Below are 19,998 nucleotides of genomic sequence, written 5' to 3'. Positions count from 1 at the left end.
AATCATATATTAGATAAAGTTTTAGAAAAATGCTTAATATAAACTTAAAAACCATTAATAAAGATTGTCCTTACTATTTTAAAATATCTTTCTTGTATAAATAAAATAAGTTAATTTTATTTTTTAACCAGGGTAGTCCTAAATAGTACATAAAACTTTGTTACCTAGTAAAATATTTATTAAAAAAGAATTTTAATATTATCTCATTTTGTTTTTATCGTTAACTTGAGCTAATAAGAAAAAAGGGCATTTGTATTTTGTATCTATTTTTTATTTTTAACATTTCAAAGCTCTAATAAATCGTAGCAATCAAAAGTTGTAAACCAAAGAAGAAGAACATTAGTGACACAATAAGGAAATCGTCGCTTAATGTTTTAAATACAATTAGGTGTACAATTTTTTACTAGAGTTTACATGACTAAAATAACTAAAAGGTCTTAAAACTTTATAATAGGAAGCGTAAAAAGTGAAAAGCATCTGCAACATTTAAAACTATGTATCTTAAAAAGCACATAACAGGTTTGTAAGTTTATATTAAAAGTTGTCAGTCTAGTGCAAACCTATGCTTAGTAAGTTTACTTGGTGCATTTTTCTAGTTTAAAGAACACTTAACGCAAGTTTATTATATATGTTTTCTTATTTCACTTTAAAAAATTGTTTACGCGCCGTATTGTATATTAATAAATTTTTGTAAAATGTTATGCACTTTGATCTGTCTACAATGCGATATAATATTTTACCAAAAGCTCTGTGATTCTTAAGACATTTTATTTAATCTTAGTTTTAAAATAGGGGTGGGAAATGTTTTTCAATCAACGGGCCGGATCCGGAAAAAAATAACCATTTAAGGGCCGGAGCATCTCGAATTATTTATTTACCGGATCCGGTATCCGGATCTAGCCGAATAATGACTTTTTAGATCCGAATCCGACTAGATACTAATTTTAAATCGAGATCCGGATCCGGTCGGATTCTAGTTTAAATAAAAGTTTTGGATCCGGCTAGAATCTAATTTTATAAATACAGTTGATCACTTTTTTGAATCCTTTAAATTCACAAAACTTTTTGAAGTCTGACAGCTTAAGATGTAGATTGAGACATGTCACATGTTCAAATAATAACTATAAATATAATTGACATTGTAATTGACAAAGGTACGTATATAAACTTACTTAAATAATCACTTTATCGTACTTAAAAAAACACTTTGCTTGAGGTAATCTGAAAAAAAGATATTCCGACTAAGTTAGAACAATACAAAATATAAGGACAAAATGGTGTATTTATTAGTACACATTAAATTATAAAGTCATTTTTTAGCATGTTTTTAAAGTCAAATTCTTACAGTTTTGTTTTGTAAAAATATGATACAAAGTTTTATAAAAATTCTATAATATTGATCCTTTGCGGGCCTGTCACTTCGCTCGCGGGCCAGATCCGGCCTGCGGGCCGTACGTTGCCCACCCCTATTTTAATACATTTAAAACCACATACTTATAGCTTATATATTTTAATTGAATGCAAATTTTTCGCAATTTTTTAGTATGTCAGCAAATGTTCAATACAAGTTAATTAAATTGTTTTTGACATTTTTATTTTTAAAGCTTGAAAACTATGAATCTACTTTTACTTTATGTTTGTTTAAACTTTTTGTTATTTCTCTAGAAAAACAGTATTTAACTGATGAAATATTTAACTTTATGCTATCAATCTTAAAAGTTTGTAAAAAGCATAAATCACCTAGCTTTAAAGTTTAAATTTAAAAAATCTAATTATTTATTAACATCCAGTTTAAACATAAGATTAAGTTTATAGAAACATAAGTACGCGATCTGAAGTAAATCTGTTTAACATGTTATGACCACATGTGTTTTATTTTTCCAATAGATTCAGTTTTTAACATTTCTGATGCACTAAATTCCTTAAGTAGATAATTTTTAACAAATTTGTTGGTTGATAACTTTTTTTTTACGTTTAAAAAAGCATTATTTTTGTACATAATATTTTATTTGCTTTGTAAACTTTACTTTTAACTCTTTTCAACATGTTTTTAAATAATAAAAGATTCAAAAAACTTTTCAGTGTAGATGCACCGAGCTATTTAGCCTCCAGCTCACAGGAACAAAACAAATAAATATAGCACATTTAAATATGAATATATTTTTTTTGCATTAAACACATAACTAAACTAGTTAACTTACTAGAATTACGAAAAAAAGTTTAATATTAACTAAATTAACAATAACTAAAAGATGTTAAATTAAATAGTATTGCCTGACTCAAAGTTTAAACATTTTTGATCTCAAATAAGTGTATCTAACCGACAGGGTAATTACCTGAACAGTGTCAGCCGGTTCAAACCTCCTTAGGCTTATACTGCTATCATCCTACCGCCAGACAATCTTCAAACAGATTAGAAGATTATTTAGCTCTAGTTACAAAGAGGTGTGTTGAGTCAGATTTGCCTGAAAAGCTGTCTAAAGGATTTTTAGTAACTCCACCCGAAATCCCAACACCCACAGTGGTGTTAGCCTAACTCTTAACACAGGTGTTCGTGTAAAATTTTAGAACTGTTACAAAAAAATTACTATTAACATTTTATTATTGTTTTACACTGAGTTAAAAAAAACAATTATAATATTTTTTATGAATTTTTGATAGTTAAAATTTCACTATGGTGTAAAAAATGCAAAAGGTTAACGTATTTATATGTCAAAACAAAAATTTTGTTTAAACGTTGCAATATCCTTCTAATCGTTTTAAAGTTATTTTTTTTCTGTTTTTAAAAGTTTTTGATCTGCTAACCATATATACTTAACTGCTAAAAAACTTGAAAAAATTTATGCTTACAAATGTGATAGTTTCGCGTAAAATAAACCTAAATATTAGTTTTCATAAATCAAAGTATTTATATATTACTAGTTTTGGTAAAAAATTGTTTAAAAATATGTCTTAATTCTAATAACCAAAAACTTGAAAAAGATCTTTCATTTATCAAAATAGTATCACTTTTTATTAAAATAAAATATCTGTTTTAAAGGATTTACAGTGTTTTAATAAACGAAAGGTCTTTTTGTAAGTGTTTTGCTTTTAGAAGTATAATACAGATTTTCAATAGTTTTTTAGTCATAACTAGTACTATTTAAAATTTTAGAAGCTGGCCAATTCTTGAAAAAAAAAAGTAGACTAAAAACTTACCTTTCATTCTACTTTTATAGTAAATTTAGTTTAATATAGTTTTTAAATAGTTATAAATTTAAAACAGAAATATTTAAAACTTATTATAAATTTTCAAATCAAACAAATATAAGAAAATTATAATTACCCCAAAATTATTAATTTACCTATTATGTTTGTTTATAGAGATGCTAACGAAATAAGAACAACAAATAGTTTTCAATGAAATAATTTAGCTCAGCTTTATCTCTTTATTACAAAAACTAACACAATAAACATTTTAAAAATAAAAATAAAAGGCATTGGTTATTTATAAAACCATACAGTTTAGATATTGCTTAAAACTATTTTACTAAATAAAAAGTGTTTGTTATAATATTTTAAAAGTTACAGAAACAAAAATCCTCCTCAAAGAAGTTATATTGAAAGTATGAAATACGTCGAAATATCAGAAGTACTGCAAAAAAAAAAAAAAACAATCTAAGCCGAACGTTTGTTGATTATTTGATATAATTTAATGAATTACGACGCATATGATCAAGAATAAAAAACACAAAAACAATTAGCATGATAGAACGATTTGGAGATCGAATATGTTATAACATATTTACTGTATGTAAAAAAGAAGTTTAAAACTGAAAAGAAGCAACAACCAAAGTATACAAAAACCTATCTCTTGCAACCGTACATTATTATTATATACTGCGTTGATTTTTAGTTGTTAAAATAAATAATATTTAAGAATATGTGCACACGTTAAGATACTTTATTAAAGTATTTTTTTACTTTGCCTAAAAAAAAATTTAAAGGAAAATTTAAATTTTGACTTTAAAAAAGACAAACTATTTGTCCTATCTCTAAATAAAATAATATTTTACTTAAAGTATTTATAGTGTAAAGTTGTTAGTAAATAGTTTTGTTTTTATAGTTTTACGTTACTTAAATAAGATAATCTCTAATAAAAAAATTACTGTAGACGAACCTTGGTAGTTATACTTTTCAAAAAACCTAAAACAAATACAGTGTTCTACCAAATTTATGAAGTTTTTATCAAAGAAAGTTTTTGGAAAACTTGTTTTAACTAATTTGTATTACCATTAATTTTTAGCTGATAAAAAATTAAGTTCTAATATTGACAATTATGTTATTTACAAACTTATATAAAGCTAAAAGTTTCCTCTATTAAAGTAGCATGATATTATTTACAATAAGTATTTGATGTTAACCTTTGAAATGTAAATTGTTAAATTAGAATTGTATCAAATAACTAACAGAAGCTATCCTAAAAAAGTTAATTATTAAACTATTTATATTTATATTTAGGTATCTTATTTTTAAATTGAAAAAAGCTAATAAAAACTGCTCATAAGTTTGATTTTTTTTCTAATTTATAAACAAATAAACTATATAAGACGATAGGAAAATAAAAAAGTTTAAATTACAATAGTTTTAAAAACAACGATTTCCTATAACCTAATATATATTATACCTTTTGTGTTTTTGATAATCACATCATATAAAAAACAAATTTATATCACTTAGATTACACTGTTGTATCATAAATAATATAAAAATTGTTTAAAGAAATGTCAATAAAGCTTTTAAACGGCTGATTGATAATTTTTTTTTCCTGTTACTACTAAACTAGTTTGTTTGTAATATATACAAGCTCAATGAATTTTAATGCAGTTTTAGATAAATAAGGAAATTTTTACTGTTAGTGTAATCTAATATAATCTACTTATTTGCATGTCATTAGACTATCGTTAATTTTATTGTTATTGGACTACTTTGCATTTTACTTAAATTTGGTTCACAACTAGAAGTATCTTAATAAAATTACACTAATGATAATATCTAATTTTTTTAGTGTGTTTTTCCAATTAGTATTTTACTTTTAAACAAAATACAAATTAAGTAGCAACATAAATTCCTTGTCCTGGACATGACTTTAAACTGTATCATGGTTTATGACTCGATAACCGAAAGGTTTTTTCGTACACCAGGTTCTAGGACCAAATGTTTGGGCGCTTTTTTTTTCGTTCAATAAAAAATCGAATAAACTGGTAAAAATTTATGTAATAACTTAAAGATATAATTTAAACAAGTATTTTTAACTTGGTATGTTTCAGCTTATTGCATATATAGTATATATTTCTTTAACCTCTAAAAATACTAACTAAAAAATTTATTTCAAGTGTTACTAATTGCTTACGTAAAGATACAACCTAATTCGTTGTTTTTCTTAAAAATTTATGTAAACTTCGAAGATATACATAAAAAAAACCGTAAAAACGAATGTTATTAGTTTTAAAAACGAGATTTTTTAAATGTTTTTTATATTAAAAAAATAATCTTCAACTTGTTTTTGTAAGTCAAAAAAAATCGATTTTTTTCTTAAATCACTTAAAGCATAATTTATTATATTTAACATAAATTGTACCCAAAGTTTATACTTTTACTAAAACAGTATTTTACTTTTTTCTTTAACTAGGTATAAACACTACATATGCAAACTTTATTACCTTAATCAACCTTAACAAATAATAAGTATTAAATAATTAAGGAAAACTAAAGTAACAACAAAGTACAATTTTTATAAAATTTTAAAATAATTTCAGAGAGTAATTTATTTAAAAATTTTACTACTTGTTCGCTACTTATAAACATTAAATATTTCTATCGCTAGGCACCATAAGTAAGCAAAATTTTTAACATCGTTGTTTTCGTAAGAAAATGGAGAAAATAATATCCAGGCTTCGCCCTTGTGCGCGTTAAGTGAAGCATGACGATTGATGCTTTTAACACTCAAGAAGTGCTTTCGTTTATTTTTTGAAACAGAAAACACTGAGCATCAGAAAGCTTTAGAGATTTGAATTATTAAAGTTTTGCACAATAAAAACATTTTTAAAAAGAGATTTGTTTTAACTAATTCTAAAGGTTGAATTTCTTAAGTTTCAAAAGTAAGACTCGCGAAAAGTTTTAGTTATAAACTATACTAGTAGAATATAATTTATAAACTCAGAGTATAAATACACAATTATTAATTTTTTTATAACATATGACTTTGGTTATAGAAGCTATTCTTTTTTATATTTGGTTAGAGCATTATAATTACATAACTGATCGTATGTATTATTCTTTTTTTCTAATTTTTGATTTATAATTTTACAGTTTAATTAACATAGTTCGTTTATAAACTTTAAAAAAGTCTTCATACAGGATTTTAATATGAAAAAAATTCTGTTTGTAACACTACTATGTTACACAAGTAAGTTTGAGATATCATTTTAAAGCTATTTGTTTCGAGTTACTGGTTTACAAAAGTCGTTAGTTCTAAATTAAACTATACCTAAGTTAAAAAACTTTTTTTTTGCCGAAAAAATAGTTATAACTATTGGACAAAGAATAAAAAGTACTTTTATTTATAAAAACTAAGTTTTGCTTAAAGATTTAAATAAATAAAAATAACGTATAGCAAGCCACTAAAAGTCCTTTTGTAGTTAAGGAAAATTTTTGAACTTAAGTGAACAGAAGAATTACTTGCTTTTTAATTTTTAATTACTCTATTAGGAGTTTGTATTATACTCAGTACTCTGTTTAAACTTTTTTGTACAAAAATTATTAGTATCTCTATATTGTATATGGCCTAAAATTATATACTTTAATATAAAGTAGTATCAAATTAAGTTTTTGGAAATAAATTTAAATACCCAGCTATAAATTTAAACTTATGTAATAACAAGAACTAAATGACAAACTTTAGAAAACTTTATGTTGAAAATATATGTATGCCTTGTTTACTATATCAAATGGAAAGCTCTAACGTAGATTTAATTATTAAATGAAAAAAATAAAAAGCTATTCTATGAATGTGTCAACAAAACAATATGAATAGTTAATTTTTGTTGTTTTTTAACTACAATATATTAGAAAGTTTATTTTCTAAATAGTTTAAGATTACCGTTGTCCTTAAAATATTTAAGGATTATTTAATAAATAAAATTTTATGTTTACAATACACTACACTTATTAAAACTAATCGAGCAACGACAATTTACCAAATGAACATTTTTAAACAATTTTAAATTTGTTGAATGTTTGTTTTTACTTTTTTTAAGTAAACAACAATGTTTAAATAATTTATACTCAATGTAATTTTAACTGTGTTTAGACTAAATTCCTAGTTTTCATTTGTGTTTTAATATAATTTAGTTTGTAGAAGGAAAACAAAAAATCTATAAAGTGTACTAAATAAAAAACTTGAGTACAATCTAGTTTAACACTTTTATATCCATAAGTATGTTTAACTTACATTTGTTTACATATTAATTTACACTTAGAATTAAGTAATTTTTAAACGTTCAGTTATTAAACGATTTGTCTTAATAAATTTAATTATTTAGATAGAGAAAAGTTTACTTATTTAAAAAAAAAATGTTTGTATAACAACATATTTATTTTTAATTTTTACGCTAATTATAATGCTAATTAAACATATATACTTTTTAAATGAATCAAAATACTTCATAAAAAATTAAGTAATACATATTTACCTACATCAGTATCTAATTTAAACTTTGTTTAACAAAAATATACGCTAAAATAAACAAAACACTTATTACAAGTGTAAAAGCTATTAACAAAAACACTAAGAAGTTAGCTGTATAGTTTCAACTTTGTAAAACAATTTTGCAGTTGCTCAGGAACAAGACAGGTTCCCGCTAGTCACAGTAGAAGATCAACCTGGCATGATACGTTAGTAAACAAAATTTTAACCATAGTAAAATTTAAAGGTCAATAAAAAATAGTTCTACTTACTATTCCCAATATTTAGGTATAATATATAAAAGTGGAAAACTGTATAAAAAAAGATGAATTTATTCAGCAACTGTTAGTTAAAAATAAGTTTCGTGAACTGTAGCACGTAAATAGAAATTGTGTGTAGTTCAATTCTTTTAAAAACAGAAACAAAAACTACAAACATATCGTTAGAAAACTATTTTGAAGACTGTTTAATTAAAGTTTAACAACCAAATATTTTATATTATGAAAAATAACTATATTTTTTGATATATATTGTTTATTGAACGATAAAAAAGCACTCGAAAAATTTGTTCTAAAGACCTGGTGTACAAATAAACCTTTCAACAAACACTTGTATTTCCGTTACAAGTAAAAGTTTAGCTTTTTATTACTTTTTAAAAGCTCATTTTTAAAACTTTCACTTTGATAAACTATATTTTAACGCTTTATATGTTGTTTTTTGCTTACAGCTTTGGGGATTTCAAAAATTTATAGAACTACTCTAATTTTAAGAAGAAAATTATCTTCTTCTAGTTTTGTTGAGGAAACATTTGTAAACTCGGTAAGTTTTAGCCTTTGTATCTAGTTATAAACTAAGTTAAATATTTTACTTTTGTAAATGTTATTAACTAGTATTTTTTTTATCAAGATTTTACTTACTATTAAGTTGAATAAAATCAAAAACGAGGTATCAAAATACTATAAAAAAACATCATAAAATTGTTTTTTTATGAAACAGTACAAAACTCTGTTTTTAGTAACAAGTTATCTAAAATTTAAAAATGTATCTATACTTGAAAATTTTAATTAAAAAGATTGTATATTTTTGTTTATACAAAAACATTTCTGTTTAGATATACATACTTGTTTAACAAATGAAGCAGAAATTAAAAATATTGAAAATTCAGTTTAAAAAAATAAGTTCGGATTATTTAGAATTTTAAATTATCTATTTAAATTATAATAACAATTTTTTTGTTAAACATTACCTAGTAACTTTTGAAAATAAAAAATAACTAAATTTGAAATTATTAACAGTCATAGATTCTTAATATTAAGTGCATATTATACTGCGTTTGTAGTGATTATTTAGACAATATCTTACTTACTGACCTTATCAACTTTATATAGTTAGGTAATAGCACATCAATTTTTTATTAGATGATTGGCCAATATAACAAGTTAGAAGGATTTGTTGTCCTTCGAAACATTGAAGATAACCGGATTAATAACGATGATGTTCAGGTTTATTTGGTTTGCTATTTTAAAGAAAAAACAATTAAAGAAAACTTTAGGTTTTGACATTACTTAAATGTCTAGTTTAACTAAGTTAAATATCTTATTTAATTAAGGTAACATATGAAGCACAGTATTCATACGTTCCGTTAGCAGAAAATAACAGGAATGAAGATGTTATAGATACAATAGGAGACTATGATGCTTTAAGAAACTTTTTAATAAATTCAGGATCTACTTTAAATGACTTCTTTACGATTTCAAACAGGGATTCATTTTTGTTTACAGGTAATATTTTCTTAAATAAAGTTTAACATTACATATAATTTATAACAAATTTTTTATTAAAATAAGTTGTACATATACAGTTTTTTTTTTTTTTTTTGAATATGTTGTACTCCGAAAGTTTAGTTTTTTTAAAGGTTTATTTTTTAAGTTTTATATCTTGAATTGAAGTTTTGAAAGTAACACTTATCTTTTTTAAAGTTCTCCAAAACTATCGTAGTATTAGTAAATCGAAATGCCTTCTAAAATTTGAATTTATTGAACTAAAAAAGTTTTTTTTTAAATAATAAATAACTAACAATGTTTGTTTTTAGTTTTAGTTGTCTTATAATTTACATAAAATTAACAAAAGCATTACACTCATAAACTCAGGAGACCCACTTTGTAATACAAACTTAGAAGAGGGTTCAGTATGTAGTGGCAACCTAGTTTGTACTGAAGTTTTAGAAGGTGTGAATATAACTTGCCAGTCTGAGTGTAAATTAGGTTTCTGCCTGAATAACGGAACTTGTGAACAAAGTGACGTAAATACAGCTCCAGTCTGCACGTTAGTATTGTAAAATAAGACGTGACATCATAAAATAGAAAACAACATGATAACATCAAGTTTAATTCTTTAAACATTATATTCAGTTATATTAGTACTATATTCATTATATTAGTTATAAAAGTTTTCATTAAACAAATGTCTAAGAAAAAAGTATAAGTTTTTTCGGCTGTTGTATTCGTTTAAAAATCTTAATAAATTTCAAAATCATAAACGATGTATTTTAAGTTTGAATTATTTTTCAGTTATTAGAATTTAGTTTTATTAAGAACTTTTTTAAATACGCACCTTAATTAAAAACTTATTTAATAATATAATTACTTTTCTACAAAAAAAAGGTTCAAATTATGCATTCGACAACTCAGTTTTAAAGTGATATATTATTGTTATGTGATACGATTGATAGTTTAAGTGGTTTTAAAATTAATACTTGTGCACATAATTTGCATTTTTTAATAGCATAATACTTATGTTTAAACAGTATACAGTTTAAGATGTCTGAAATAAAAAATGTTTTCTCAATTTAATCGAGCTGTAAACTTTTTTTAGTTTAAGTTTCTATATTGTGATCAAGTTTACAAGACTATACTTTTCTTAAACTTAATAAGTACTTAAATATATCAGTAAATGTTTAGTTTTTAAATTGTATATTTTTATTTAAACTCAAAACTTAAAATACAAATAATACGTTGCTTCTTAAAATATGTTAAGTGCTCTTGAAGCTTAAGCTGAATTATTTAGTATTATTTAGAAATTAAAGTATAAATAATTCAGTAACCTATGTAAAAATATTTTGATAATTTAAATCGAAGTAGTTAATATTTAAACAGTTTAATCATTTTGATTTGAAATAAAAATTATTTATTGGTTAGATGTCCTTCTACTTCCAACTCGTGGTACTTAGGAGCAAGATGTGAATTTTTCATTGCATTGTGGATGATTGTTGTTGGAATTGTTTGTTGCGTCATATTGATAGCTGTTGTGCTGATAGTATCTTGCTGGTTGTATCGTATGAAGAAAAGAAGGAAAGAGAAAGAGTTTGTAGTCTTAATTTTATAAATGTTTATTAAAACGTATCAAATAAAAAACAAACATTAAGCCAACAATTTATATAAATTCAATTAGAAAAAAAAAGATGGATTAATTTGTTTTTAAACGTAAAAAAAATTTTGAATCATCTAAGATTTTTAAATTAATAATAGTTAACAAAGATTGAAGAGACTTTCAAAATATATGTTGAAAATTTGACTTAAAGTTTAAGTTTTTATAGTATACGCAGGTTAGTTTTTAAGCCTAATATAAAAAACATGTTACACTTTAACAAACATTTACCGTAAAATTAAAAAAAATAATTCACAGAGCGTTAGCTGAGATTAGTGGTGAAACAAATAACGCGTTTGTAAATGATGAAGACAAAATTTCTATTATTAAAAAACCAGAACCAAGAAAGGAAAATGTTTGTTTAAAAAAAGTTTTGTAGAGTATGATTATTGATTTAGAATAAAAGTCAACGTTTGTATTATAACTTAAATTTAGGAGTAAAAATCAAAACTACCTGACATGTCTATTTTAGCTCAAATAAACTATGGTGTTGGCATTTTTAACTATGAATGAGCTTTTTTTTTCTTTTTTTTTAGTTAGAGATAATTAAAATAAAGACTTTTTGTTAATTACAGTTCTATGAATTTTCCTATTCGGAACTCTTTTAATTTGCTTTAAAAAGAATAAAATAGTACATAAGAAAACACAAAAATACAATAAATTTATATGCAAAACAAGTTACTAGTACTAGTGATAACAAAATTGTTTGACTTTAACATTTATTTTAGTCATGAAGTGTTATTCCTTTGTATATCATTAAACGTATCTAATGATAGTTCTTAAGTCTTAAAGTTTGATACTTAAAACATACAAAATGAGCCAAATAGATTAAATTATATAAGACTTTATGGCATACTTATGATTGTGGTTTGTTAAAAACCACATGCTTTTAGCGGTAGTACTTAAATTCTGATATTTTTAAATGAGCTGTAGTCTTGTAATAAAGAATTAATGATAATAGTCTTAAAAACAATTAAAATTAAATTTCAAGTTTATATGAAATCCTGCCACTAAATAGTACTAGTTTAAAGCTTTATATACTAAAAAATGTTCAATATGTTTTAGTTTATAAAAATTTATTTAGGTAAACGCACATACAAGTTTTATAGTAAGTTAAACTTTGCGGAAGTATAAAAAAAATAGTTATATATTTAAAAAAAAATCTATACCAATAATGTTTATCACAGTTAAAATAAATTTCTAAATCTTGTAAGATATTCTAATGTTTTATTATTACTGTACTAAAAGAATAATAAATAATAGCGACGATGTTGTTTTTAGGTGTGTTAATATATATAATCTAAATTCTAATCAGGTTTTTAAGAAAGATATTAAAAAAAGTTCAATCGTTATATGCATTTAAATATTTCTATTATAACGATGTAAATTCTAATAGTATGAATAAGAAAAGCTGTTTTGTACATTTTAAAATCTGTATGTACTTCAAACTGAACAATATTTTAGGACACACTTGTGTACACTGTGAATGACCAAGCTAGACGGCACAGAGACTCTTCAGCTTATTCAAGGAGAAGCAGAAGAAGTTCCTACTCGAGGAAGGGTAAAAGCAGAGAGAGGAGCTACAGAAGAAAGGAAGAACCTCAAATAGAAACAGTGAGCAAGAGCGTGGGAAGATCACAGACGGAGTTAAAAGTTAGTGACGTTTCGAGCGTTTCATCTGAAAGTGCCAACGATGTCAGTGTTGCAGAAAAAGGAACGTCTCCTGTTATATGGAGAGTGCCTAAGGAATCATCTTTACCGAGACCCAATAAAAAGTTTGACATTGCCGCTAGAAAAGGCTGGAAACCAAGTCTTGGACCAGATATGTTTAATCTCGGCAGTCAATTGACAGGAATTGCTGAAACGAACTCTGAGAACAGCTTTATTTCGGATACTGAGTCTTCAGGAGCCTCAGATGAAACACAAGGTGTAGAAGCGAGCGATAGTGTTGAAATAAGAAAAGTGTAAATTTTTAGTGTTTAATTAAATGCTAACACGTTTTTGGTGCTTCAAAATTTTTTTAATCATACAAAAATTGATTTGTTTTTTCTTCTTCTAGACTTTATTTGTTTAATTTCTATGTCCATTTCTTTAAGTGTGGAAGCTTTCATAGTTAATGACAAAAAAGTAGTTTAATTTTACAGTTTTATAGTCCACGTTATATAATCTTTTTTAGTTTTTAATTTCTAAAAGTATTCAATTTATCACAAAGGTACACAATTAGATAATATTTGATTCACACATTTGCAGTATTTTGATTTTTCTTCAACTTATTTTGCTTAGCCATTACTGATCTTCAATGCTTCATATTGCCCATTTGATTTGATTACTAGCTAAAGCAAAATTTTTCTACTTTTCATTTTAGCTATATAACAAAATTCTCTTTTATCTGTAACGGTCTTTCTTAAGGACTTGCTTTTAACGTATATTTTTCGTTTTAATTTAAATCAATTTAAAATTGCATGCTAAACAAAAAAAACATACACTTTAGTCAAGACACTCGGTCTAATAGGTTGAATTTGTATTAACAATAAGCTATGCAGTGTTTCATATGACTTCTTTAGGGTGTAAAAAATATTATTTTAAATGTTTGTTTTTTATATGTTTAATACTTCTTCAAAACACTATTTTTAAAGTTCAAACAGGTTGTAGTATTCGTATTGATTAGTAAACACAATTGAACATGAAGAAAGTATTTTTTTCTAAATAACTTTATTAAATAGTTTTCTAGATACTATATAGTTTGTTTTAAGTTATTTTTAGTGCCAACAATTTTTATCCTTAGCAACTTAGTAAGCACAGTCTTATTTAGTTTGAACAACCAAGCAAGTAAAAATTCAGTCAGTCAACTTTTAATTAAAAGCTCATTCTTAAATATGTATCTTAAAAAAACTTGACTGTATTTTAACAGCCACCAATTAAATTTGACTAACATATTAAAAGAATAAAGCTAAGAAGTTGTATCAGAAATTAATGAAACCAATTGAAAATATACAGCTTTTCTAAGGTGTTCGAGTACTATTCAACCTTTTAGCACTTCTATAAAAATTTTTTTCAAGTCAAGTAGCACAACGTTAAGTAAAACTCTATAACCAAAAAAGATTATAAAATTTTTGCTAATAGCATTTCTGCTTTATTGCAAATTTATAGAACAAAATATGACAAACGATTATTTAATCAAAAATAACTGTAGAGGGCTTTTTTTTTTCTAAGTCAAATAAGTATAGAAAATTTGGTTAAGAAACTTCTACAAAATCAATAGCATATTTTTAATTTTTTTTTTTTTCGATATATATTAAAAAATTTAAAATATAGTCTCTAGTACTAAACAAAAAAAACTTCTAACCTTCTTTAAACACTTTTTTTTTTTAATTTCATGACATAACAATTTAAATTTTAGGCAACAATCGTAATTACTTCAGGTTTATTAACATTTAATCTATAAACTAGCAGTATAGGTAAAATGTTACATTTCCTACTTATCCATAATTTAAATTATAGTTAATTTTTTTTTAATTAACCTTTATTTTCAAAGAATTTTATCTGTTTTATTGAACGTCGTTTTGTTTTTATCTTATTTGTTTTATATTTAATAATAAATTAAACTAAGTTTATAAAATACAAACATAAAATATTTCAAATAAAATTTATGAAACTTCAAAAGTAATAATTTTATTATTAAATTAAATTCTTTTTTAAACTTAGATAAATGCTGAAAAACACCATTTTATAAGTACTCTGAATAGCTACGATTTTTTATAATTAATATATAAAAACAGTTGACTAAAACTAACAGAAGTTACTTTTTAAGATTTTTAGATTCTAAAATAACTTTATTCTTAATTTTTTAAAAATAAATACATTGCTATCTTTTTTTTATTTGGTTATAATTTTTTTTAGTTGATATAATTGATATAATATAATAAAAACATATGTTTTAACATGTAAGACTTCTTTTTTAAAATTAATGACATGCATCTGTTTAATACAACTTTGTTTATATATTATTTACTTTCATGTTTTTTTCAAAAAGTTGAACCTAGCATAACCACTTAAACACAAATACTAAATAAACGGAAGATAAAGTTTTCAAAAATTTCTAGATGAAAAATTTTCTTTAAAAAATTAATTATATTATTATTGATAATAGTAAACCTTTAAAAAATTGATGAAAGAAGGAAAAATTATTTGAAGCAATCGGTAAAAAATCTTTTAACTTTAGACCTCAAGTGCATTAAAAACTAAAACTAAATAAATGCTATTGTAGAAGGACTTATTATTATAAGTGGAAAGGTATCAAAAACAAAATGCATTAAACATAGGAAAGCATAACTTATAAATGTGTAATTTTTTAAACTAGAAAAATTAAGTTTTATTCTTTTAAAAACAAAAAAAGTAAAAACTATGACAGCATTCAACAAAAAATCCGATAAATGCAAAATTTGTAGTTTACTATGCGGTAGAATTGCCATAGTTTGATTTTAAATCGTTACTTGTCTAATATCATTAAATTAAGTGCCAAATATCTATAATTTAGTACCACTTAATTTAATAAAGCTTCATTTATAACGACTCTGCTTTAAAAATAAATTTAAATTGTTCCCAAATTTTAGTTTAAAATGGCAACAGTAGGAAGAGTCTCCAGGATACTATTAACAAAGAATTCTAAACAGTCGTTTGATTGTTTTAACTTAAAGTTTTGTTTGCAATTTTTGGCGATTTTTTTAATAGTTAATTTGACGTTTACTACACTAGGATGAACTTATAAACATTAGACGCATGACAGTTGGTCAAAGAGTCAAGCTATCATATAAAAAGTTTCAAATAGTGAATTAAACCGTGTGAAACATACAATAAACTAATACCAAGCATTATATAAAATTATACTAATACTTTTTACAGACTTATTTATGTAAATTCTTAACTATTTTGCAAAGCATGGTTTTATGATTTTATAACTTAATTTATAATGTGAATACATACCAGCAGTTTCATTTCATGAATAAATTTGTTTAGTTTTACCAGCTACCTCTGTTTACAAATTATAGTTTGATCAAGTATAAAGTTTATTTCTTTAATTCTAATGTAGAGCTGTCACTTAACCATATTTTTATTTATTTAGTATACTTAATTTACTTTTACCTTGGCCTTACAAACTTTGGTTAAAATTAAAATGTTGCGTTGACTTAAAAATATGAATCATAAAGTTTTACTACTTTTTAAATATCTTTCTCAGTTTATCGAAAAAATATCAAACTTTCTACAAAGTAGTTGTTGTAAAACTTTCTTTATTTTTAATATCCTTATCAAAATATCTCAATATAGGGGCGCTTATGGGTAATAGGGAAAATATTTAAGATTGATGTACAAATAGAAAAAATAATCTTATATTTAAGTGAACCAAAAAGCACAAAGATACTTGATAACCACATCACACTATACTAAAACCACAGTTAAACACAAATGATCAAAGAGTGTTCATAAGTATATTAGAGTTTAAGTAGAAAAAACATCTTAAATCTAACATGTTTGTAATAAAGCATGGTAGAACATATCGCTTTCACCAATTACTGCCGAATGCCCAAAACTTTCAAAATGTTGTGTATTTTATATTAAAAGCAAAAAAAAAAAATTCTTAAGTATTTATTGGAAAAAAATTAACTGCTTTGAACACACAATGTTGTTTTGGAAATTAAGAAAATTCTTTTGAGAAAGCTTTGAGAATGTTTTTAAGAAAAAAAAGTCCATTATTTATTTACACGCTTTAAACTTATAAAATGAAATGATGATTTCATTACAAAAGGACAAAAATTTGGAAACAGTATTTTATTATTAGGACTGTTAAAAAAGATTGGTATACTAGTAAAATCGTTAAAAGTGACACATTGTTACGTTTCAAAAAGGATTTAACAATCAAACGTAGTGCTTAAGAGTTTTTGTAAGTTTTTGTTAACAAACTGAAAGTCCTAGAATAATGTTTACAACTATACAGTACAGTAACCTGCCAACTAGGTACGCATTTTGAACACAGCGCAAAAGTGAGTACCCAAGCGGCAGTACGTACTAAGGAAACTTTTGTTTTTAATTACCTACATTAAACCTAATAAAAACATAATAAAAGCCACTAAAGCTTACAAACGACTACTGAATTAAATCCAATAAAAAAAAAAACTAAAACAAAACATATTTGTTAAAAGTATATTACAAATATCAAGCTTTTATTTAATTTTTGTATTTATCTGTAGGTATTTATCTATCTATGTATACATATTTATTAACAACCCACAACGTTTTTTAGCTTATCTAGTTTTTCCATGTACCTTTAAACTTTATATAGTGCATATAATTAATTAATGATTTTAGAGGCTAAATGTTTCTTGAAACTTTGATCATACTTTATTAAATTGTGTGATTATTTTTTTATAAATTGTATGAACATTAATTTAGAAAGGTATGCAAATTTAAACTGCACTGTTCGTGATTTCCGTTAAATAAAAAAAAAAGAAATTTATGGAACGACAAAAAAAGCACTCTAAAATATTTGGTCCTATGACCTAGTGTACAAAAAAACCTTTCGGTTATCGAGTCGTACACTACTTGGATACAGTTTAACGTCTTATCAAGGACTAATTTAAAGTTCTGTTAAGTAAATAAACTGTAGTTTGTTTATTTAAAATATTGGACTTTATATACAGTTTGTAAGTTTTTCACTTATTTTCTGGTTCATGTACTTTTATTTAAATTAAATACAGTATAAATTATTTTAAATATAAAACATTTGCATGACTATTTTTAGGTTTGTTTTTTTAATTTCAAAGTAAAAAAACATTTGCAAGTTTAACACAGCATTTTTCGGCTAAAAAGTGCGTAGCATATCGACAGTTCGTACCTAGCAAATGCTTACCTAGTTGGTAAGTTAATGTGGTCATTAGAAAAAGTATCATGTACAAGACGTTTAGCTGTATCCAACTGGTGAGCGACTCAATAACCAAATACTTTTTCGTGCACCAGGTCCAAGAATAAATCAGTTTAAGCGCATTTTTATTGTTCAGTAAATAATACTAACTTTTTTAAATTTAAACAAGCTTAAAAATTATTAACTATCTTAAAGTTTTACTATTGTTCATAAAGCTTATATCTGCTTTTAGTAAATTTTTTAGCAATGTTATTCTGTTAATATACACTTGTAACGATATAAAAGTTTACTCTAAACTTAAAAGGTTAAAATTAAATCAAAAGTAGTTGTTTAAGATTAAGCAAAAATAACTAACCAACAAAATATAGCTTAACTAAAGCGAAATGGCTTAGCTAAGTAACAAAATTTTATAATCAAACTTCTTTTGTTAATTTTCAAAGAAACTCAGGTTTATAAATCTAAATTAATATTATTGTTATAACTAGTAAAAAAAAAGTTATGATTATTCTAGTTTTAGCAACCTGAGATAGTAGTTAGTTTTATTTTTTTTTTCATAAGGAATTTAATTACAAATTTCTGTAGTATTACTTCACAATTTTTTATGCTTATATTAATTTCAGCTAATAAGATTTTTAGCTTATTGTTGTGCTTAAATTGTCTTTTTTGTGGTAAGTATTTTTTATGCTGTGTTAAAATAACACAGTTAATTTTTTTAAATACTCACTTTAAATAATTTTACATCATTGCAAATGTAAACCTACCGATGAGAATTGCTAAAACTAATTGTAAAAGCAGATGTGTTTGTTTTAATAAAAATAATATAATTTTAATATAAAACAAAAAACTTGATTAAAAGTTTTATAACATTGATACTTTTTATGAAAGTCAAGTTAAAAAATATATTATTGAAAAAATGTATATTTAAGTTCTAAATAGAATACATTATATATAAACTCATTAGTTATTTATTTTAAATTTAAAGTCTGATAAATTAAGTTTAATTTTTTACCGGTTAAATTAAAGATTGCTATTCAAACTCGCTCAGATTTTAAGCAAAAAGAAATTTAATTTTGTACATTCTATAACATTTATCTTTTATCTACAGCTTTTATTATAAAGTTGTTGGTCTACCACTGCTTTTAGTTGTTTAAAAAAGAAAGTTAAAACAATATTATTATAAATATATTTTTTTTAACTTTTGAAAAATTCTAAAACCTAAATATAAACTTTTTTTTTGTTTGGATATACAAAATACTGTTTGTTATCATCTGTTTGCAAAAAAATCTTCCTTGAACATATAAATTTTGTAATTGACATAAGATCTTGCTTGAAGTTTAAAGTCTGTTAAACAGTTACTTTATGTTTATCGTAAAAATATGTAACCAATATTGTTTTTAAAATATTTTGTAATAAAAGAAAAGGTATGTTAATAAAAACAAATTATATAAAGGTATTTCTGTATTCATACTTATGAAAACTTTTAAAAGCTCACAACTTTAAGATTTTTCTGAATAGCATTACGACCAATTTAATGTTACAAAGATTAGAAGGATAATAGTTAAGTACTAAACATTTAGCATGTATCTCAAAATAGTTAATGTCTTGTATATATATTTATATTACCATGTATAAATGTTTATGTGCATTGCTAACCTTGTACTTTTAGTGTAGTTTACAACTTTTAATGTATAACTGTTTATATACATCTTATTACTTAGTCTGTCTTAAATATTTACTTGTTTAACACTCATTTTTAGTTATTTTGCACAGTTTTGTTTACTTAATTAACAGTTTCAAGTTTGGTTCAAAACAAATAAATGATATTTTTTCAATTAGAATAAAATTTATCTAGTAAAGTTGTAACTAGGAGATACATATTTACTTTAACGTAAAACAGGGTAAGCAAATTATGACCCAAAACTTTTATTTG

At 23.9% G+C, this 19,998-nt stretch overlaps 1 protein-coding gene across 1 annotated transcript; it reads left to right on the top strand.

Moving 5' to 3' along the window:
• The first annotated feature begins 6,349 nt into the window (after positions 1-6,349).
• LOC145831202 (uncharacterized) lies at positions 6,350-13,828 on the top strand. The gene is made up of 9 exons (XM_082938341.1): positions 6,350-6,448; positions 7,876-7,935; positions 8,454-8,545; positions 9,145-9,228; positions 9,336-9,507; positions 9,877-10,051; positions 10,924-11,088; positions 11,411-11,507; positions 12,617-13,828. Exons 1-9 carry the CDS (start codon positions 6,409-6,411, stop codon positions 13,118-13,120), a joined length of 1,389 nt encoding a protein of 462 aa, XP_082794467.1. The 5' UTR covers positions 6,350-6,408; the 3' UTR covers positions 13,121-13,828.
• The last annotated feature ends 6,170 nt before the right edge of the window (positions 13,829-19,998 follow it).

The sequence above is a fragment of the Thalia democratica genome, chromosome 1, assembly GCF_965202585.1.
Source record: "Thalia democratica chromosome 1, ktThaDemo2.hap1.1, whole genome shotgun sequence".
Classification (NCBI taxonomy): domain Eukaryota; kingdom Metazoa; phylum Chordata; class Thaliacea; order Salpida; family Salpidae; genus Thalia; species Thalia democratica.
The sequence above is the reverse complement of the archived record's forward strand: the minus strand, read 5'-3'. Positions and strand labels throughout refer to the sequence as shown.